The sequence below is a fragment of the Leptinotarsa decemlineata genome, unplaced genomic scaffold, assembly GCF_025532065.1.
Source record: "Leptinotarsa decemlineata unplaced genomic scaffold, Ldec_3_MD MMD2_tig00001064_RagTag_RagTag, whole genome shotgun sequence".
In the NCBI taxonomy this organism is placed as follows: domain Eukaryota; kingdom Metazoa; phylum Arthropoda; class Insecta; order Coleoptera; family Chrysomelidae; genus Leptinotarsa; species Leptinotarsa decemlineata.
In genome coordinates this window covers 14,199,830-14,224,336 of record NW_027412558.1, presented here as the reverse complement: position 1 = coordinate 14,224,336, position 24,507 = coordinate 14,199,830, and the positions used below count along the sequence as shown (strand labels likewise).

General features: G+C 37.3%; 2 protein-coding genes across 2 annotated transcripts in view; one reads left to right on the top strand and one right to left on the bottom strand.

Moving 5' to 3' along the window:
- Positions 1-23,826, bottom strand: yellow-c. Its single transcript, XM_074175723.1, has 6 exons — positions 23,543-23,826; positions 15,593-15,932; positions 10,929-11,155; positions 3,991-4,105; positions 311-502; positions 1-255 (listed from the first exon to the last, which is right to left on the bottom strand). Exons 1-6 carry the CDS (start codon positions 23,752-23,754, stop codon positions 112-114), a joined length of 1,230 nt encoding a protein of 409 aa, XP_074031824.1. The 5' UTR covers positions 23,755-23,826; the 3' UTR covers positions 1-111.
- The window catches only part of LOC111510234 (ionotropic receptor 75a), a 56,356-nt gene continuing 52,332 nt past the window's right edge, over positions 20,484-24,507 (top strand). The window contains exon 1 of the mRNA XM_074175722.1: positions 20,484-20,642. Coding sequence (XP_074031823.1) covers positions 20,622-20,642 — 21 coding nt within the window. The 5' untranslated portion in view covers positions 20,484-20,621. The remainder of the gene's footprint in view (positions 20,643-24,507) is intronic.

Sequence of the window (24,507 nt, the reverse complement as noted above, 5' to 3'; positions counted from 1 at the left end):
TGAAAAACACATTTTATTATTATTCCAATCTTTGTACAGGTCGAGGACTAAAAATTATAAAATATCTCAAATTTTCCTACAAAACTGCAAGTATCACAAATCAATTCAAATTTAGGCAACACATCGAGTTCCATTTATAGCTTCATCTACGCCAATTTTCAAAATTCTGTAGTTAATTTCTAGAGGATCCAGTCCTTTGTAAACGAAAGCAGGCATCTTGTCTGAGAGGATCCACAGATTTCGATCGGAGTCAATCTGGAAGTTATTTAATTTCAATTTCGTTGTTCGTGAATGTTATAAAACAACTTACGGCAATATCATTGGTGAATATGAGGTTTTCTTGGTGGTGAACCGCTATGCCTACATTGGCGGGCTCAAGTTTTCTCCTCGGGTTCCAACATGCTACACCATCTTTCTGAATCTGAGTAAGAAATAGGACGTTTGTTTTCTCATCGAAAACTGAGGCGGTAGACTGTGTATTTTCTCCTTTATTTCCTTCAAGCTAGAAATATTGAAGTTTGATTAAAAAAAATTAATTCGAGAATATGGAAAAACATTTGGACAACTTACGGACCTAAACATAATATTACAAACATCAAATATGGCTCTGCGCTGTTTGTAGAACAGACGGTAATCAGTTGCCCTATCAATGAGTTTTGGAATATTATGAATAAAAATTTGAAAAAACTAGGAAGTTTACAAGGTCATTAGTGTTATCTGTCCTTGTATGAAGAAAAGAAGGAAAAATCTCATTTTCTGAATTTTTGAAGAATCCAGACTGTGGTTAAATTCTTTATCTAATGTTTTATTTCAAAGGATTTCAATAGACAAAACTAAAATTTCTTAGGTTACACGGAGAATTTTCAAGAGACAAATCCATTTAATGACTGATTATGTTCTCAGCAGTTTATAATATCAAATTATAAAAATTAAAATAGATTGTTTTCCAATGAATGTCAGATGCCTAGGAATTCATACAGGGTGAGTTTCAACTCGATTTTATTATGTCATACCTTGACTAGATCCATTTTTCTACATCTACATTTTCTGAGACTTGATAGCTTTCTTTTCTGTCATCAGTCAATAGTGTTTCCGATCTTATCGATTCCATCCTTCCTTCCATATTTATCAATATCAAAGACGTTTTTTATTCTGAAGGTGAATCACTTTGGCATGTCGCAACTAATATTGCTCCTTCTACAGATAAAAAGAAAATACAAAGTGTATGGGACCGACCTCTTCTGAACATTATAACTGATAAACTTCTGGAATCTACAAGTGTATACGATAAGGTTCGTCTGAAAGCAGCAATGATCAAGGAATCGGGTGCTTGGCTGAATGCTTTACCTGTTGCATCTCTTGGAACACTATTAGACGATGAATCTTTCAGAATAGTAGTAGGACTTAACTTAGGATGGGTTCATCTATTTGTGTTTCTGATACTTGTGTTTGCGGTAGTATAGTTGATGAGAAAGGTACACATGGTTTGAGTTGCAGGAGAAGTGCAGGGCGTACATCTCATCACCAAGTGAACGACATATTGAAACGATCTATGTTGTCGGCGGATATTCCTGCAATTCTGGAACCCTTAGGTACCAGTCGAGATGATGGTAAACGACCAGATGGTATGTCTCTCATGCCATGGAAATACGGTAAACCTGTGGTATGGGACTTCACTTGCGTTGACACGGTCGCGGCTTCCCATCCAGCCGAAAGTTCCAAGTCTGCTGGAACTGCAGCATTGTCTGGCGAGAAATTGAAAAGAAAAAAATTCCAAAATCTTGTTTCATCCAGTAGCGGTTGAAACTTTTGGTGTTTATGGCCCGGAGTCTCTGTTATTCGTTCATGAGCTTGGAAGGAGAATAGGCCAAGCAACGAAAAATCACCGTTCTACCTCTTTTTTGATAGAAAGAATTAGTATTGCTATTCAACATGGCAATGCTGCTTCAGTACTTGGAACTATTCCTCCTTCACATAATTTTGATGAGATCATGCATTGCACTAATTTCAGTACGGAACTGAAACCTCTTCGAAACAAGCCGAGATGTGTAGATATTCATCAGTCTCCTATCAAGGTTAATTCACAAGTGATTGATCCACCTTCTTCTTTTTCAGTGCGGTCAGCGGACTCATTCATTCTTGCCCCCCAAATATGAGTTGCAGTCCTCTTAGAACTAGTTCCCTTTTGGTGGAAGAGCTTCATGAAGCAAGAGCCGAACCGATCCCTCTACGAAACCCTTCTTCACTTGGAAGGATCGATCGCAGCTTGGGAAATTGTTCTTATGGAGATTCTGTGAAACATGTTCTTCCTTACTAATCAGTAGATAGTTGTCCTGAAAATCTAGAGAAGAAAATTGGATTGGATTCTTTAGGAAACACTTGCTACATGAATAGCATTTCACAAGTTTTGTTCATGACAAAGAATTTCGAGAACGAAGTTTTAATGATGAACGAGAACGGGAATGTTTCCTACTTATTCATCAAACTCAAACACCTGTTCATGCAGCTGCAGTTTCGTAAAAAGGTATCATCTTTCCCTCCAACCGATTTCCTGGAGTCTTTGAAGTCCACTAGATATTCGTTAGGACAAAAAAGGATTGTTCCGGATTCTTGGGGTTCTTGTTGAATACTGTTCCTGAGCAAAACAATAGCAAAATCAATACTCCTGACCGCTCTGGACTGAATGATTCCGTACAGCCCATCTCGTCTTGTGTTTGTAAATCGTTTGCCTTAAAAATCCTCACTTGTTTACTTTGTGGTAAATGTTCAAGAAGTACCGAAAACTTATGTGAATTTCTGGAACTTCATCTAGCTTTTCCAAAAATGACTAATAACCAGTCCGTGCAAAGCTTATTGTTAAATCATCTGAAAATGGAATTTTTAACATGTGATGATCGACTGTATTGTCAAACATGCGCCAAACTAACTGACTGTTATAAGAAAACAAGTATAGCTGAGGCATCAGTCAATCTAGTAATAACACTGATGATTTTCAAACAAGACTCAACCTCTAACGGAAGCAAGAAACTCTTTGGAATAGATGAACGTTTCAACCTAGCAGACCATTATTATAATATTCATGCATTCATTGTTCAGTGTGGTTCTGACGTTGAATTTGGTCATTATTACGCCTTGGTCAAAGACGAAACGGATTGGTTAAAGTTTGACGATAGTCGTATCACGAAGTGTTCTGGCGATGCATTGAATTTATTGGAGCCTCTGGAGATACCCTACATTTTGTTTTATAAGAGAGACGACATTGTTGGATTAAGATCTTCAGATGATGTGGTGCTGCAGATTTTTCCGGGTTTTCCTGCAGCTGAAAAAGCAAATGAAGTCGCCCGGAGCGCCAATTAATTTTTATTGTTGTTTTTATTTAATTTTTATCGTTGTTATAATGAAATTTTTGAATATAGTATACGAAAAAAAACTATTATTCATTTTCCACTTTTCAGTTTGGCTTGTTATTCCAAGCCCATTTGTTTTAATATAAAATATATACGCATCCTAATATGAGCCTGTTAAAAAAAACAAAGAAAGGTACTCAAAATTCCACTCCAAATATACCATTCCATCTAAAGGTGAATTATTTAGTGTTTTTATGAATTCTTGCAAGTGTCTGTTCCATTTATCATTGTAGATGATTCGAAAGTTTTCAATTTATTGTGAAATTTTCACTAGACATTTTTAGTTAAAATATTTCAATAAGGTATTATTTGAACACATTATGGATTTTTAACAAGTATTGGCCAATTCCATCACGATTTGAAAGTTATCTCTCAAAAAATTGCACATTTATATTGATCTTGTGATATAGACAGAAAGTAAATTTGCGGCCTTGGCAGATGTCACTACTCTAATTTGGAAAATTAATATTAATTACTCTGAATATAGATCTTTTATGGTACAATCCTTTTGAAATTATTCTCGACATCGCATGGTTTCTCAATTTATATCGTTTATTCCATAGATATAGGTACTGAAAATTACCTTGAAAAGTTCGTATGAGTGTGGATCTGTAGCTAAACTTTCGTTCCTCAACACTTGTGTGTTTACTGAAAATTCGTTAGTGCTAGCCAGTGCGTGGAAATATACTGTGCGGAACCTGAAAAAAAAATTAATAAATTTTTGTTTATTTGTTTGACGAAAGTCTACAGTATGCTGTGTAATGTCCTCGTAAGAGCAAGAGCAAAGCAAACATATTTTTATTGAAATAAACTATTTACATGTCTAAATTTCATGAGTACCTCTACCTTAAGAGTAGAGTAGCAAAGTGGCTTCCCCTTCAGACAGGCGCGCCCTCGCGTTCCTGCCGAGAAGAGGCAGTGAGGAACGCCCCCGCGATGTTAGCGGGTTGACCCTCACCCAGAAAATCTCAGAACGGATCGAAGGTCGCCGAGGAATGACCACTAAAATGTTTATACATGACTAATTATGCAGCAGATAACACAGCCCCTTGCCATTATAATCCATATGCACTGTAGAATCATGAAGGAACCTCTCTCTCTAGGTTTTTTTTAGCTTTTGCTTTCGTACGGCGCATTTAGGCATCCAGAGGAACTTCACAGCGGACATTACACAGCTTACTGCAAACATTGATACACTGGTAAGTGGCACGAATATTTCACCAGAATATCTTGTAAGTAGAGAGGTGTATGTCCTCTTCTATACACAGGAAGGAAACAAAATCAGACTTTCATTTGTAATTTGAATTTCTATGTTTGTATATTGTTATGAATGCTCTTCCTCGGCTGAATTCCCGATGTAGGTACGTTAAATTATATAATGTTTCAAGGCATGGTAACAAAAATTATTGATGAAAAGGTATTTTCAGGAGGCTCTTGTTATAAAAACGAAAGTGTGTGATATTTAAATCTATTTTCAGCATGGAGTTTTCGAAATAAGTTGCTTAAAAAGAGTCCGATTCAAATATTCAGTCAGTCATTTGATTTATTATTTTACTTGTCTTAGGTATTATGAAAAAACTAGAAGGTTTTTTATCCTAATTATTTTCGAAACAAACGAAACTGAAGTAGGGAAAGAAGAAAAAATCAACCCAAAAGGTGGATTTTACATCAAAATTGCTTTTCTTCTTTCACAAGCGTTATATTCTAATGAATCTGAAGCCGCCCCTGACCGATATCTCAACGAGCAAACGAATGACTCATCGGGAATGCACTCGATAAGCCACCGCGAATAAGCCAGGTCAGTGCCGAAATCCCTAGAGAGATCCGGAGCGTTCGTTGACGATATAAAAAGGCGCCACTTCTAGTCGGCCAGGCAGTCTGTACTTAGAAAGTGAATCGTGCGTTTGAAGAAAGAAATCTTACTGTGAAGATAAATTAAGCGTTAGTTACTAAGTGTTGTATATAAATTAGTTGTGATAGTGAAATATTGTTAAAAATAAATTTGAATTAGACAGTTAACTCTTTAATTCGTTACAATTGGTGATCAGAAGTGGATTTTTAAAATAAATTTGTGAGCGCTGGACACTCTTTGTATTACGGTGAAATTGACTTATTTGTTCGCGTAGAGACTGGTGATTCATTGTGTTTCGCGAAGCGGACAGTACCGAACTACGGAAACATAAACTGATAGACCTTTCTCGCGAAAAATAGACTTGTGAAAATAAATAAATGTTTCGGATTCGATTAAAATAAGAGGCCTATTCAGTTTTGTGGAAAATAGACAGTAAGAGACAAAATGTGTTCTAGGAAAGTGCGTCTAGTGGACTTGAAAGTCGCCGAATTGAAGCAAGAATTAGAGGAGAGAGAGCTATATTCTTCCGGAAAGAAATCTGTACTCCAGAAGAGACTATGGGATAACATGATTGAATCAGTGGAAGATCCGGAAACATATTTATTCGAAGTTTCTGGGGGTGATTTGAGTTTAATAATGAGCAAACTCGAGGAGAACACCAAATCACTGAAAGATGAACTTCAACAAAATTCGGTAAGTCTGGAGGAGAAGCTTCTGGAAAATTCGAAGAGTTTAAAAGATGAACTTCAACAAAACTCGAAGAGTTTGGAAGATAAATTTCTAGAGAATTCGAATAGCTTGAAGGAAGAACTTCTAGAAAATGCAGAAGGCTTAAAGAAAGAGCTTTGTAGTGTGGCAAGCCTACTCGAAGAAAGGATAGGAACCATCGAGACAGAGATAGACAAAATCAGAGCGGACATCAAAAGGGAGATCAAATATGAAATCGGAGCAGAAATGAAGAAAATGGAAAAAAAGTTAGGCAATGAAATCAAAGGCGGATTCGAGGCAGAAATCAGCAAGATGAAGAAAACAATTAACAAGTTGCAAAACCAAATCATTAATTCTGCCCACACCACAGAAAATGTTTCCGAAAACTCCATTCCGGAACTGGAAGAATTCAAAGCCAGTTCTGAACCAGGAAAGCTCTCCATGAAGCCGCCCCAGTTCGACGGAAAAACTGTTTGGGCAAATTACCGCCGACAATTTGAAGCTGCGGCCAGAGCGAATGGATGGAATGCAGGAGAAAAGGCGGTAGCATCAACATTGGCGTTGCGTGGAGAAGCAACGAATATTTTGCAAACCCTCACGGCCCAGGAACAGGAAGACTATGACCAACTTGTAAAGCATCTTGAGCTGAAGAACCGCTGTCAGAAATCAGGAGAATCCCTACAGGAATTTGAAGCCGACATTGCTCGATTGGTTCGTCTGGCATATCCTGCTACACCGGAAAATGTAATGGAGCGGTTAGCAGTTCAGGCATTCTTGGATTGACTTTGCGACAAAGAAACGAGGCAGGCCTTGACGCTAGCTCGTCCCAAACATCTCGTGGATGCACTGGCAAGAGCTCTGGAGTTTGAGACTGTAAAACAATCCTGCAAGGGCCAGAGCAAAGTTCAAACTATGGAGGAAGATGAACACGGTTTTGTTGATATTGAGGCCACCATTAGAAAGGTGATAAAAGGAGTTTTGTCTGAAAGAAAACAAATAAGATACTGGAACCGTGTGAAAACTGGACATGTACGTAGCAAATGTCCAAGCATTCAAAGAACCAACACCAAATCAAGAAAACTAGAGAGGTTCCATGAGAAGGTGCAATCGTCAGCCTGTATCCAGCAAGCCCCCGTAAAAAACGCAGATGCCTGTCGCGGAGACCATGCCCCGATGACTGCTCACATTGCCGACGAGCTGAGGTGAAGGAAGCAGTCATTTGTAGAACTAGAGCTCTAGACAACAACTGGGAGGATAATAAGATCAAGGAAGATCAAGAGGAAGACCCAGATCTTGGTTTAGTCATCGGATGGAAGAAAAGTAACTAAAGACCATCGTGGCAGGAGGTAGCAGGTTATTCACCAGCGGTTAACTCCTACTGGGCACAATGGAACTCCCTCACCTTGGAAAACGGGGTTCTGAAGCGGGTGTTGGAGTCTGAAGACGGTGCAGAAGAAAGGCGCCAGACAGTGGTACCCAGGAGCAGACGACGGGAGGTGCTCAGAGAAATTCATGACGGAGTCACTGGAGGACATCTGGGAGTAACGAAGACCCTCCAGAAAGTAAGACAACGGTTTTACTGGGTTAATTATCAAGCCGATGTCAAGGACTGTTGCAGAAAATGTGCTGTATGTGCTGCCAGTAACGGACCTCGGTTACGACCAAAAGCTCCAATGCGCCAGTATAACGTGGGTAGTCCTTTTGAGAGAATCGCCATCGACATCGCCGGCCCGTTCCCAGAGTCCGACCATGGGAATGAATACATCCTAGTAGCCATGGAATACTTCAGCAAGTGGGCAGAAGTCTATGCAATGCCCAACCAGGAAGCCTTTACCGTCGCTGACATCATGGTAAAGGAATGGATATGTCGATTCGGTGTCCCATTGGAGCTGCATTCGGACTAGGGCAGACATTTTTCGTCCTACCTGTTCCAAGAAATATGTAAACTGTTGGACATTCGAAAGACTAGAACCACAGCCTTAGATCCACAGTACGATGGAATGATGGAACGAATGAATAAGAACATAAACCGCCACTTGTCCAAGGTAGTCTCTGACCATCAAAGAGACTGGGACCAATACCTCCACCTGATCCTGCTGGCTTATCGTTCGGCAGTGCACGAGGCAACCGGTCAAACCCCTGCCAGTATTATAATGGGACGAGAGTTGCGGCTTCCTTGCGACCTGAAATTTGGGACGCCGCCAGAACAAGACACTGCGGGAGAAGACTATGTCAGTAAGCTTCGGCAGAGAATGGACGACATCCATGAACGGGTCCGTCTGAACATCCGGAGTGCCAGCGATAGGATGAAGACGTCCTATGACATCAAGGCGAATGCTGGATAATTCGAAACTGGTGACCTAGTTTGGCTGTACAACCCTAAGGGACGCTGTGGTTTATCACCGAAGTTGCGGAACTCGTGGGAAGGTCCGTACAAAATCATGAAAAAGATTAATGACCTCGTTTACCGAATCCATAAGACACCTCGAGGAAAGTCTGAGGTCGTTCATTTTAATAGATTGGCTCCTTATGCTGGAAATCACTACCAAGTTCGCGCCCTCAGACCACCAGAGGATGGAATGACGTTCCAGCAATTCATGTCCTTATACTCGAACGGACAGAAGGTCGTACATGGGGTAACTCGAGAAGAGCCACGAGACTTTTTCAAGGTTCCAGTTGATTACGCACTAGCTCACTGCATGGCAGAGGATCTCCAATTGTCCAAGGGTATCGCTGTGGCGACGATGCTCGACCAGAATCTCGTGGACTTGGCAATCCCGACATTGGCCTTTGGGCTCGACAGGCTGGACTAGAGAATTGTGAGAAGCATTTTGGAAACGATCTTCAGATCTAGCGGCATCCAGATTTTAGTGTGCGGTAACCATCTTCCACGACCGAGCATGAAGACTGTGGAGTGTTACTTCCATCGAACTTCACAGTGCAGATATGGGGAATCCTGCAGTATCAACACACGCCAAGGATGACATTTCGGGGCGAAACGTCTTTAAGAAGGGGCAATGTAATGAATCTGAAGCTGGCCCTGACCGATATCTCAGCAAGCAAATGTATGACTCATGGGGAATGCACTCGATAAGCCACCTTGAATAATCCAGGCCAGTGCCGAAATCCCTAGAGAGATCCGGAGCGTTTGTTGACGATATAAAAAGGCGTCACTTCTAGTCGGCCAGGCAGTCGGCCAGAAAGTGAATCGTGCATTTAAAGAAAGAAATCTAACTGTGAAGATAAATTAAGCGTTAGTTACTAGGTGTTGTATATAAATTATTTGTGATAGTGAAATATTGTTGAAAATAAATTTGATTAAGACAGTTAACTCTTTAATTCGTTGCAATATATATTTTTTTCGATGTCCTAATTAGTAATAAAAATATGGAAAAGCTTGAGAAAGCTAATGTGTTGCGATTGTTTGCGGTTTTGTAAACTGTGAAATTCTCATAATAAAGTGTTAACTTGATTATAGTTCGAAAACCTAAAATGAATCCACATTTTCTTTAATAACTACAGTAAACCAGAACGAGGATTTGAGAACCCTGGTGGAGACTGATCCATCACAAACGGTGCATATGGAATGGCGCCAGTTCCCATGTGGTTTTTGATAGTTTAAAACGTATTGGAAAGGTGAAAAAGCTCGTAAAGTGGGTGCCCTACAATTTAGTGATCGACAGAAATTGTCACGCTTCGAGGTCTGTTCTTCTTTGCATTTGCGCAACCGAAACGATCCTTTTTTGGATCCGATCGTCACGTGATGAAAAGTGGATTCTCTATGACAACAAGAGACGTTCAGTGCAGTGGTTGGACATCGATGAGTCACCCAGGTACTTCTCAAAGGCGAAAAACCCACCAAAAGAGACCATAATTACTACATGGTGGTCAGCGACTGGTGTGATTCACTATAATTTTCTGCAACAGTGCTAAACCATCACTGAGAGAAAATTGGTGAAATGTACCGAAAATTGCGTCAGTTGAAGCAGGCAGTGGTCAACAGGAGAGGTCCAATCCAGCTCAACGACAACGCTCGTCCACAAGTTTCACAAATCACCGTGCGGAATTTTAAGGGAATTCAGCGTCGAAGATCTACCCACCCACCATACCCCCCGAGACCTCTCGACAACTGACTATAACTAGTAACTGACAAATAACTAGTAATTAAAACTATACCTGGTTCATGCACATGTTAACATAACCATAATTATTCTTTTTTTGATATATTTACTATACTACCGACAATAATATCATATAAACAAAAAAATGTTGAACACTTTTTCATTCATTTTTGAAATTATTCAAATAAATACAAATTTGAAACTTTTTCTCTGGTCAATAACAGCTGTAAATATTTCAATTTGGCCCAAGCTCACTTTTGTTTCTACTTAAACTCTCAGTCATCAATTAAATGTTGGCCAACTTTATAGACATAGTTCTTAGTCGAGTTTCCATTAACGCTTTCGTTCATTTGTTATGGCCGAACTCTTGGTTCATATAGTGTAGCATAAATCCGGTATTAGTCATTTGATGATTATTATAAAAAGTAAACCGAGTCATCCGTAGATTTAAACTCTCAAACAGTAGATCAAAAGCCAAAATAGGAGATCTAATGCAAAACAGTGAATGTGGTAACACTGAACATGGCGATCCTCTAGTGCGACTTTTTCTTCATCAGCAGTGGGTTCCCAATATTCCTCAGTCTTATTGCATTACGGCTTCGTTGTGCAAGATTCGATCTTGTCGCTCACGGAATTGTGAGTAATACTGTGATGGACATTGCTGACTTTGCTTCTATTATGACAAAATATTCATTCATACGCGCATAATCACAAAAATGTCATGACAACTATCATAACCTAACAAATCGAATGTCTTCAATTTGTTCAATCTTTTCTCACCCAACACGATTTTGCGACTTTGTTTAATATATTAGATTATGGATTAGATATTTTTCTCACCCATTTTCGTTAGGTGGTCCCAGAGCTAAGCCGAATACTCCATCGGTCCATTGGAAGTTGACTCCTCCAACAGTCAAGTCTCCATGAAGGGGATCGAAATAGAAATAGTTGTGTTTGATTCTCCATGAATTATTGTCGGCGAAAGAATAAACAACTAATCCATATCCGCCCAAATCAGGAACGTAGGCGAACGCTTTGTCGCATGTGTCCTTGGTAACATCAACAACCTTCAAAATAATTTTTATCAATATTTTAAATTATCGGATTTCTAAAACACTTCGGTCAATTTTGATGAGAGATATTGAAATTTGTAATTATTATTTTTTCATATCATCATATACCTATTAATCAAAATCAACAACTCTATAATTGAGACACATATGAATTATACAACATTATACATATCTCTTCAGTAACAATTCTATAATTGGTATGGTATATTTCCCCATCTAAATCTTCACCAACTTTATACCAACAAAATATATTTGAATTTCAACTCCATTAAATCAAAATAAAAAACTTTCAAAGAAATAGTGGCATTGAAGAAACAAATTCGAAAGGAAGAGAAAGGAGAAATTGAAAGTTATTATTCAAAATATTAATCTCTTTATATTAATAATAATAATAATATTTATTGATTTCTTTAGGACATCCTAATATACATACATTATTTTAAAAATATATAAATCAATGACATAAATAACAAAAATGATGATATGTTAAAAGAAAAAAAACAATAAAAACCATTTTTCAATGATTCCAAATTTCATACACAAACGTGAATTGAAGTATTTTCATAACAATCGAGTTATTCGTTTTGTAGAAGGATACACATTCCTACATACATACATACACAAATATAATATGTAGATACCATAAAAGTAATCTAGAGTAATAAATTTTTCATAACTCCACCAAAACGTTGGGGGTTAGTAAACTTCATAGAAACATTTTTTTGATAAAAATAATCATTTGTTAAAAAATACATTAATCCTGTTAGGAAATTTATTAAAAAAATGTTATACATTCATATATAATGCATGAGATTCTGAATGTATGAGAAAGAGGTTATGAATAGAAAGGCATGAGAGACAGATGGGAAATGAAAATTTATTCCAGAAAATTGTTCAAGAATTGATTAAAAAAGGGGCGATATGTACGAAAGATCGAAATTAAGTTAAATATACACAAGCTGAAGTGACATTTTGGAAAAAAATTGAAGTAGTTTTGACATCTCAAGGCAAAGCTAGGACGGTCAACGTTTATGCGGTATGCACTCCCTTATGCAGCTTCAAACTACCTTGCTTCAAATGCCTACGCGGGACCTGGTCATTCGATTTTAACAAAGCCCTGCGACAGAAGAATATCTCTAGCTACCAAGCACTCGGTAACAAGTGATCGTTTAGCGTCGGTCTTAAAACGCTCATGAAATTATTATGCTTATACCAAATTAACATTGTCGAGTGGGTGGTGTACTAATAGCTATCAAAAAATCATTTCCTGTCTATCTAATTCAGTCTGATCTTTCGATCGAACAATTGTTTGTTCTCTATTCTATAATTGGTATGGTATATTTCCCATCTAAATCTTCACCAACTTTATACCAATCTTATTTTGATCCGCTAATTACCTTGAACGAGCAATATAGTCGATTTATTGTCGATTTTAATTTTCCATCAGCATTATGGGATGTGGAGGATTATTGCTCTGTTGCTTCTCCTCTGCTTCTACTGAATCTGAGATAGATTCTATTGAAACGATATCCAACATGTGTGCTTTTCTCAATCTTTTTCAGTCCAATGAAATAATTAACGATAGAGAAGTTACTCTTGATCTCATCTTATCACCAGTAGATATTACGGTACTGAAGGCTGTCAATATCTTAATTCCTGAAGGCTCCTATCATCCTCCGCTTGAATATAATTTGCCACTCAGGATTTCAAACGGTTATTCATCTGGTGAGAAGTATTACTATGACTTCCTTCTCGCTGACAATGCATCGATAAACTCGTCCCTTGAAGAAATCGATTGGGATGGTGCATTACATGGAAAGAAGCTTTCTGATATGATTTCAACATTTTACGACATTCTTTATTCTATCATTGGTCAATTCGTTCCTCAAAAAAAATCTGTGAATTGAGATTTCCATGAGCTCCCCCGAGCTGAAGAAACTAATTAATGAGGAGAAATCAGCTCACAAGGTTTTCAAGAGCGCAAGGTGTTCAAAAAGCTACGCAGCATTTAGCAATTTAAGACTTAGATGTAAATCTTTAGCAAGATAATGTTATACAGATTACATTCAACGCAGTGAACATTCTATTATTAATAATGTTAAATGCTTTTGGAAATTTGTAGCAGCAAGAGGGAAAATAACACTATACCTAATACAATGACTTTTGATAATCGTACTGCTACCAATGGGATCGATATTGCCAACCTTTTTGCTAATCAATTTTCTTTCGTCTATACAAGTAAATCTTTACATCCTCATGATACCAATATTACATCCATGCTTAATGTGTCCAATTATCACATTGAAATCTCTAAAATCTACGAAAAACTGTTCAAACTGGTCCTGATGGAATTCCTCCAACTTTTTTTAAATCATTTAGCTTCATTTTAGCTCGACCACTTTTCTATATATTTAATAATTCCCTATCATCTGTCAAATTCCCGGACTATTGGAAAACTTCATATGTCATCCCAATATATAAATCAGGCCGAAAATCCGACGTGTGTAATTATCGTCCCATTTCTATTCTTAGCCCAATCCCTACAGCTTTTGAGAGCATAATTTTTTATTTACTTACTTATGACTGCTCCCGAATTATAGGGACCCAACAATTCGGATTTACAACCAAAAAGTCACCTGAACTGGGTATAATTACCTGCGTTGATTTTTTGTCTGATGATCTGTCTAAGGGTTTGCAAGTTGACTCTGTGTACACTGATTTCTTCAAAGTTTTTGACAAAGTTAATCATGAGCTATTGGCCCATAAACTCTGTTTATATGGTGTTGATGGGAAAATATTGCAGTGGCTCAAGAGGTACCTTACAAAAAGAACGCAAATTGTTACAATTATTCATTACTATTCTCATACCATCGCAGTTACATCGAGTATTCCACAATGTTCACATTTGGGACCACTATTGTTTAACCTTTTTATCAACGATCTAATCAGCTGTTTCCATGAAACCGAAGCTTTACTATTTGCCGACGATTTAAAATGTTTTGAAATAATTAAAAGTGAAGCTGATACATTGTGTCTACAAAACTATATAGATTGCCTATCTAACTGGTGTTCGCAAAACGGTATGTGTTTAAATGCCAAATTCTTCGCTTTCATCGAACACATCACCCAATCACCTTCGAATATAGTATAAATAATTGAATCTTACATTCTGCTATTGAAACCAAAGATCTAGGTGAGATACTAGACTCCACACTTAGCTATAAATCACACTTTTCCTGTAATTCAAAAATCTGTGAAGATGCTGAGCTTCATAAAGAGAACCACCTGTAATTTCACCAACATCACTGTTATTAAATCTCTTTATTTTCCCCTGGTTAGATCTGATCTCGATTATTGTTCCACAGTTTGGTCCCCTCATTACGTTACACAGAAAGATGAACTCGAGGCCATACAGCCCAATTTACTGCGATATATTGCCTTCAAGATGCGTGTATACTATGATTATACTGCATTGGAGTGCATTTTGAACATACCTTTTCTTGAGGCTCGCAGAAAACATAGAGATTTAATACTTCTATTCAAAATTATCAACGGACTGAGTATCAGCTCGGAGCTTCTCCAAAATATCTTTACATGTCCCCAGGCGTTCAACTAGACAGATGCAAACGTTTTATTTTTCTTTTCACAGATTCAATTATTCATACAACAGCTTTATGCCCAGAACTCTTCGATTGGCTAACTCTTTAAATCTCTAATAGGTATATCAGTTTCCGCTTTAAAAACCATATTCTTCACCTAGCCATCTGATACTCTCTTAATTCACTGTATTGCATCATGTACTACATAGCACTGTACTACTTATATCTGAATTGGGCTTGCCCGTGAATATATGTATATATGTAAATAAATAAATAGATATCGGTTTATTACTCGCTCTAGGATTTGAAGCACATCTGCCGATTTTCGACAGTAGCGCGTAACAGCAGCTGCACCAAACTATGAGCTGCTATGTTGTATACAGTGTTAAAATTTCGCCATTATGAATGGACTATTACAATTTGGAAGAATGGAAGAATTCGTAATTATTGGTATTGAATAATTCTGGAGTTTAATCCCAACACCAAACCGTTATTTTCAACACCTCGACAGGTGTTTCAATCACCAAGTGATCATCTTCAAGGAGATGATTAATCACTTGGTGATTGAAACACCTGTCGAGATGTTAAAAATAACGGTTTGGTGTTAGGTTTGAACTCCAGTAATATTTATTAGTACACCAAAGGTTCCAAACAGTGCATCACAAGTATTGGTATCGAAACTTGAATGAATGTTGAGACATAAATAAAAACAGGGAAGTAATCGAGATTATTTTAACTACCGCTACAGGGTTAATACAGTATCATTTCTGCAACTGGGTGGAAACAAGGTTAGGGTTGCGAAGTGAAACAATGTTCAAGTTTTTGTACTCACAATATTGGCGAAAAAGGAATCATCTCCCTTGATGTCAGTTCCTTTCAAATTGTAGCGTCGTATAACTTTATCAGTTTTTAGATCGAAAATAACTATAGCAGGAGGCGAAATCTGAGAAGGTTCTCCAAGGATGTCGGCCAAGCCGGTTTCCATAACCCACAGTCTGTCGCAAGAATCCACTTTCAACCTAAATGTCGAAACAATGTGGTTTTCTTCAGGAGTCTCCCCCTTCTTTGGTAAGATGTTGGCTTTCCAGTCTGGATACGGTACAAGCTTTGGTGATTTGTCAGTTGAGTTGAGTGGAATGTAGTTTAGGGAAGCTGCAACCCCGCTTTTCCATCTGTAAAGACATAATTATATTGGCGATTTTTTTGTATTACAAAGTATATGCTATCAGAACCATTATGAATCAAGTAAACCTCTGAAATTTTTTCGAATTTGTTATTCATTGGCAATCATGTTTTCACCATTCGCGAAGCGGAATCAATTTGTATTTCCAAAAATAATCGAGATACAATTATGAAATAAGATATAGAACAGACATCCATAATTTGAATCTGAAATTCAGATATCAACTAACTACACCCCGCCATAGAACTACTTTATTTCGTGGATCCTTTTCTTATAAAATCACTTTCCGCGCTAGATTATAGAAATAAACTGAATATTTACTTACTGGAACACAAATTGCCTCAACTCTTCTGTCAATGAAATAATTTTGATGTAAATGAACATTTCTATCAGTTTGATTTTCGTTAGTTTTTTTATAATGTTGGTAGTACTAACGGAAATGATTCTGGTGCATTTGGCACTAAATATATCTAGGATTTACATATGTTGTGCATGTACAATATTTTTTATTTATTTTTTTCTCTCGAGGTTGAATGGAAGAGCAACTTCAGATTGAGTCATCTGTGACAAGAAAAGAAATTGAATTCTGCCTTTTGATAGGTACGTGGGTGGATTGTATATATTGTATTCTTTCTTGTCTCTATGAAGAAATAAGACATTGGAAGATGATCATGGACCAATCTTTGCCAAGATTGAAAGCACGTGCTTGAAGATCCGCCAAGACATGGAGACTACCCACAACAGAAAGTGGGGGAAGTTAGTGAGGAAACAATGCCCAAATACAGACCGAAAACAGGACAACTATGAAGTCGTCAACGTCATCAACATGAGTTCCCGCCCGCTCACGGGAATAGAGGAATCCTTGTTGTGGAAAGGCCTAAATTTCGCCATTGCGCCAATATCTGTGACCACTTTGGAGATAATTACTGCAGTGGAATCCACCAGTTCCCTTATTGACCAGACCGAAGCAGAATAATTCAGATGGAAAATCAGAGAACAGCTGGATCGAGAACCAGTTCCAACATCTAACATTAGCAATGAAGAACGTAGAGCTCTGAACGGCCTACGTAGAGACAACACCATCAAGATCCTACCTGCAGATGAAGGAAACGCTACTGTGGTGATGGATACTGTTCTCTACGAACAGAAGATCGAAGAGATTCTTCAGAAGGGACGATGCACAAAGATCTTACGGGAACCTACTGCATCAATTGGAGGGAAGTTGTACCAGATTTTGAAAAAACACCAAGTCTATTTTTCGGACATGGAAAGATCATGGCTAACACCGCACCACAGTAAGCCTCCTCACTTGTATGGACTATCCAAAATCCACAAGAAAGACGTTCCACTTAGACCGATCATCAGCTCCAGAGATTCGGCTACTCAAAACTTATCTAGATTTTTACTTCCCATAATACAACCATTACAAGGAAAAACATCGTCTTTTGTGAAGAATTCAAGGCATTTTGTAGAACTACTATGGTCAATTGAAGTCACATAGGAAAATCAATTAATTACTTTCGACTTAGAAACCCTTTACACCAACGTTCCGGTCGAAGAAGCACTCTAAATCATACAGAGAAAGCTATCCGAAGACGGGAACCTGAAAGAGAGAACGAATCTACCTAAGGAAGTAATTATGGAATTACTAGGATGCTGTGTACGAAACTGTTATTTCCAACTGAAGGACGAATTCTTTACACAAGATGAGGGACTGCCAATGGGATCGCCACTTTCACCAGTCATAGCCAATATATATATGGAGTGGTTTGAAACTTTGGCCATTGAAGAAGCCCACAAGAAACCTCGAGTCTGGTTGAGATTTGCTGACGACACCTTCATAATATGGAACCATGTGAATACTGAACTAGACGCCTTCCTGAAACACATTAACAGCGTGAGACCTTCCATCACTTCCATAATGGAGAAGGAAATCCACAACGAATTGCCATTCTTAGACGTTTTGGTGAAGAAGACCGACACTAGGTGGGAAACATCTGTATACCAAAAACCCACTCACACGGGACAGTATCTGAACCACGAATCCAACCACCATCAATCAACTAAAAGAAGAATCATCAAGACTCTATTAGACCGTGCTTTCGGGCTCTGTAACACGAAGGAAGGTTTCGAAAAGGAACTAGACATCATCAAAAATGATCTTCAACGGAATGGCTACTCCAGAGCGATGGTAGAAAAGATTTTGGCTAAAAGACAGTAGGAGCCTAGCAAGGAAGAGAAGCCGTCACAACCAGTGTTTGCACTTCCCTACATCAGAGGATTATCGGAGAGGTTAAACAGAATTTGTTCCAAGTACAACATCAGAACCTGCTTCAGATCCGGTAACACCATCCGTAGCAGCCTCACGAAAACCAAGCCACCAAACGCGGACTGCGATTCCAAGAATTGCATTTACCGGATACCTTGTGAGTACGGAAAATCCTATATTGGTGAAATTAAGAGGCCATTGAATGTTCGCATTGTCAAGCACAAAAAACACACACAGCGAGAGGAAACCAGCAAATCAGGAATAGCAGACCCATCAACACAACATCGAGTGGTCCCAAGCTGAGATCTTACACAGAGAGAAACATTTCAAGGAAGCCGCATACATGTTGTCCAACAACGTATTCAGCCAAGCCAGCGTAGAAATACGCAACATATGAAAACCCATCATCAAGCGAAAAATGGCCAACTCCCGCCAAACGGTCATCTCCCACGGAATCAACGAAGCGGAAAAAATGGAAAGCGGGGATAAGTGAAAGTACTCGAACGACCCATAAATAGTCATCTCTCGGAGGAATCAGTCCAGTCATCACCCGAAGACGATTGTGGATACTAACAATCGAAACGTCGTGAACTAACTTGGCTTGAAATCTCTTAATTCTATTATTTTTATCTTTATTTTCATTTTGTATTTCTTTATTTTTAATTTTTGTTCAATTGTTTTATTTTCACTTGTATTTTATTACACTATTACTTCATTTCAGGTCTTTTTGGCTTAATATAATTGTTATTTACAGCTATTTATTTTTAATTCTTCTCTTTTTTTTAGTTGTCTCGAGGATTTCAAATCATTTTATATATTAGACACTGGTCCGAACTAGTGAAATACATCAGGCTTATTTGCTTGTATGAGCCTGAGGGTGGGGAACGAATAGTTCCAGTGAATTTAGCACTTCTCATTCCCCTCTTTCGTATTATTATTTTATTTTACCGAAGTATGCGCTGGTCAGGCCCTATCCCCCGAAGCCCAGATACATTCGGGAGACTTGGCCAGCATTATCAACCAACGACCACTCCCCACACCGTGGGGTAAGTGATCATTGGGTCCGAGAATATGTGCCTTGAGCAAGCCCAGTGAGCCAAGAATGACAGCCTTCTGCATCTGTCTGGCTAAGATTTTTTCCTTAGTGCGGCAGGCCGGTATGATTTTAAGATTCGAGAGTAGAGAGGGCATCATTCCACCAAGGACTCCAATAATCAGAACAACCATCTTGACAGAGTCATCTGGATAGAGTCTGCGGAGTTCGAAGAGAAAATCTCTATTTTTTATCCGTTGCTCCTCCTATTTTCGGACGATACTCGTCTCGCCAGGAGCTGAAAACTCCACGACAAATATCGTCTTGCTCTGGTGGTATTATTATAGTAATATGTATATATATATATATATATATATATATATATATATATATATATATATATATATATATATATAAATTTACTTCTGAAATATCGAATTTGTCAATTTGACAGTTGTCCAGGATATGCTTTCAAGAGTGTGCTGCATTGGAATCCTAATTCTCGCTTCACTATTGGTCAAATTTGGAGAAAGTCAAAGATGGAGACACATATCCATCGTTGCAAATTCTATGAATATTCTGTAGTTTTGAATCCGTATTTCTCCCGACCCGACGTGGGACGACCATCGGACGCCCCGCGATCCGATGCAGTCCGTTGTAACTGCCTTCACTGGACTCAGTTCGACCCGATAGGTTAACAGTTAAAATTGTGTTTTGGGGGTAATTATGAGTGACTCTGAAGATGATTTTTTGTAGTGGCTTATACAAGAAAAAATGTTCTCCTTAATAGGAGACGTAGGAAAAGGTATGGGTGCATCAGTTCAATGAAGATAAATCTGAAGGGGAATTTTTCAAAACTACCCTACTTATAAGAAACTCCCCGGATAAATTTAAGGCCTACCATCGTATGACTATGGAAACGTTTAACTATATTCTTGACATAACTGGCCAGTCTAACTTCAGAGCATGCATCAGCCCTTTTACCAGTAAAATTGGTCCCCAATAACCTTCCATATTTTAGGCCTAATATCACTATTATGATAATCCTTGTTTCGCTGGTCCCACAAGCGAGGCTCATCTCCCACAAGAATTATCAAAAACTCTTTATCAATTTTATTATTCATTATTATACCACTCCGTCGAAATGAAAGATCGGACTAAAAACAAATACTTTTGATTTGGATACTCGTCGGTCCGTAATCGGCAGTGATCGTTTATTGTCGTATCGGACTACCCTTTCCAATGAAGGCACCTACTTTAAAACTTAAGTGACTTAAGTGTTTGTTTTTCTTCCGATGTCGTCCGATGGTCGTCCCACATCGGGTCGGGAGAAATACGGATTCAATATTAGGAGCAGCCTTAAGTGAACTCTCACTATGGATCACAAAAATAGTTTGGTAGGTATTATATACGTTTTAAATTCTGGAGCAAATCCCATTACGAGTCAATGGTGCAGTTAAACTGAATGAAGTATAAATACAAAGTAGGTATAACGCTTGTTTTCCAATTGATTGGCAGAAGAGAAAGTGCGTTAATCATATATTTTTTGCGACAGACAACCTTGAGATTTCAGAGCATCATTGTACAGAGAATGTTTATGAACTCAATTATGAAATCCTAATAACTATTATACTTTTTATCACCTTTTATTGGATTGTTGAAGGAAACATGATCTCTTATTCGAAAAGCCCCTTTGTTTATTCACAATTCATACTAATCAAACGTAAAATTATCTGAAATGAGATTGAAATTTTTGAAAAATTCAATAATTTTGGTAAGTTTAGCTAAGTAATTATTTTTTGTTTGATAGGTTATATGTAATATTTTATTTTCTTCTATCAATACGTGGCTTCTTCTCGTGAATTTCATTCCATTTTTCTAGAGAAAAGCCTGTATAAATTGTGGCACCGGAAATTATTATCGAGCCTTCTATTAAAATTTATGGACAGGTGAATATGTTCTAAGTTTTCCAAATAGTTTTTCATGATTCCTAACGTTTTTCCTTTCTTTTTGAATTTATCATATATATATATATATATATATATATATATATAATAAATAGACCAACCAACCACCAACACTGACATAAAAACTTGGCAAGTTGACTTGGGTGTCACACCAATAGGTGGTTCCACTTATGTTTCGCTTGCGTTTACGCAGCTATTTTTATCAAGTACTTTTTTGATTTTTCTCATTTTGTCTTCAATCGAGGACCGCCTGCCCGGTACTGACGATGCTCAATAGGCTGAAACAGCTGTCTACCGGTGGCTCTTAAATTGAAATCAACATGGGAATCATCAAGAAGTACTTATCTATCGATTCTAGTGGCGCATTTGCCTTTTCAGCTGCAGGAAAACCCGGAAAAACCTGCAGCACCCCATCATCTGAAGATCTTGATCTACCAATGTCCTCTCTTTCTCATAAAACAAAATGTATATATATATATATATATATATATATATATATATATATATATTTTTTTTTTCTTATAAATAATATTCAATGAGTTGAAATAATTTTCATTGTTCAAAGGTCCGTATCGGTCAGCGCGTGCGGGACGCGCATCGCCCGCTTTTAGCGCTATTTTCGCCTCTAAATTAAAATTATAAATATTGGTGATAGAGTTCCGGGAGGTGAGAATCTTTTTTTTCAGGAGTTTTCCTCCTCTTTGAAGATCTTTTTTCGAACCAAACCTTTTTTTTTACTAAATTGTTTACAACTGTTGCAATTATTTTGACCCCCTTTTGTAATTTTTCAAAAAGTTGCTAGAGTTAATTCCGAATAGAATGAGCCCTGGATCATAAATTTCGGTGCCCTTGGACAGAAGTTAAAAAAAAAAGGATCTTGTGACCCAGACTAATGAACCAAGATATACTAACGGATTCTAAATACAACATGTTGGAAAAAGAGAAGTCGTGAATATATGAGATGAATATATGACATTAACGAAATCATTGATCTGTATCGAAAACTGGAAATATACCTTGTTAGATAAAAGCCATAAATAATAATCAAGGGTTGCCTTGGGGAACGATTGCAGCATTTAATAAACAACTTGACAGTTGTTGTCAACTTTATAAGCTGAATTTATAAGCGTTGGTATACAAAACTGCTATTCAAAGTGAAGAGGATTTACGGAATAAAATCATTAATTCATGTGACATATTTTCAGAAGAGTGCGAAATTCAATGATGCGGCGGCTAGACGGTTGTATTGAAGCCGAAGGAGGCCATTTCCAACACTTAATTTAGTGCAATTCATTAGTCTAGATATTAATGTTATTTAATATTTGTTGTTATTGTTACATAATCAGTAATGAAAAATTGTAAAAATAATAATTTCCAAAAGAAACATTTAATTCCCCATATTATTCCTTGTGAGGTCCAGGTATATGCAATAAGGTCGACTTTTTTTTCTTAAAAATTAAGCAAGATACGAAAAAAAATCAAGAGACAAAAAAGTTGTATTGCTAATTGCTTGATCCAAAGAAATGATAAAAATTGCACAAAAGTCAGTGGCGTATATTTTTAAGTCAAAAATATTCGTTCAAATCCCGCTCGTATACTTAATAAATTGAATCACATTCGGGCTAAATTAACTCCTTATTGTTATAAATACCATTGCCAAATTAGGTAAAGGATATTTAAGATATTTACGAATAACTTTTTTTAATTTTTTTAACATAGGTACATGAGAACGAAGGATTTGCAGACCCATGTTTATAAGAACATTTTGTCTCAAAATTACCTAAAGAATCGTCTGTTGAATTTATGGTACATACTTAATTAACACCCTCTATTATAGAAGGTAATCAGTTACTGTAGTATTGGTATTCGGGTAACATTTGATATTACATGTACCTATTACGGGTATCTTGTCTTGACTTGCTGATGTAAATGTTACCTAGGTACTTGAAAATGGTTTTATGAATCGAAATCGGTCGTAACAAATAATAAACTTAGTGGAAATTACATATTTCTTCGATCAAGTTTCTGGTATTGGTATTTTTAATTGACTATCAGAATAAGGGTTTATAATGAGTATAAACATGATTCCAACTACCTATTCTACAATTTTTGATAATTGAAGATAATAGGTTGCTAATTTGATTTTGTAAGAATCTTCTACTTTTTTAGAATTTATTTACACATATTAGTATTTGAAAAAGTCATGTTTCCACAGAACATAGACCAATTCTCAAACTAGTTGACAGATAAATGCTATCGAAGTTTTATTTTCAAACAAGCGAATCTTGCAAAGTGTTCAAGTAAATATTCAAATAATATATGAGTATTACCTGGGAACAGTGACAAATAATTTGTCTTTCCATCTGTCCACACCAAGGGGCAAATTATTTCCTGCAACATATTCACCACTTTTTACCAAATCATTTTTGAATTCATCGTTTGGCCAGTCGAAGTCAAGCTCTTTCCACGCAAAAACTTCTTCAAGAACGGCTGCCGCTTTGCCGATATAAATCAAAGCGGCGAAGAGAGGAAGTTTCATCATCTTTTTTCGATAATAATTCACACAGTTACCACCTGAACATACACTTTCTTTTATTTGAACTGAGTGCGTTAATGGCGAGATTGTTTATTTCAACTTCTCCTCCCACTAATACCGTTCTCTATGCAGGAATGGCAATGGCGGTACAAAACTAGATGATTCCGCAAAAGGTGATAATTGCTATTCAATTTCGGTTCACAAAATATCATCATCATCACAATATCGGTATACATTTTTTGTCGGTAAGTTCCTATCCAACAGTCAAATTACCAAAAATTTACTGAGTTATGAAAATATATTTTTATAGAAACATAAGAGAAACATTTGACTTGTGATTCTTGTCTGAAATTGTATATCGGACACACCGGAAAAACTTTTTCCAAAAGAATGAAAAAGCACAGACGTGTATAAACCCATATATAAAATAACTGGTCAAAGATGGAATGAAATTATTAATAAAATTGAAATAGAGCTGAAAATCAAGAGAGAAAATTATAAAACACATTCACAAGTAGATAAATTCATCTTGAAAGTCGCGGCGTTCGAATACAATTCTGTTAAGACCATTTCTTTTTTGAACCTTTTGGCTTTCAACTTTTCTATTTCAATATACATAAAGACTTGTGATACACTGTTTGGAACCTTTGGTGTAGTAATGAATATTACTGGAGTTTTTTCCCAACACCAAATCGTTATTTTTAACACCTCGACACGTGTTTCGATAACCCAGGAGTAACCCCTTGCCCCCCTACCTGG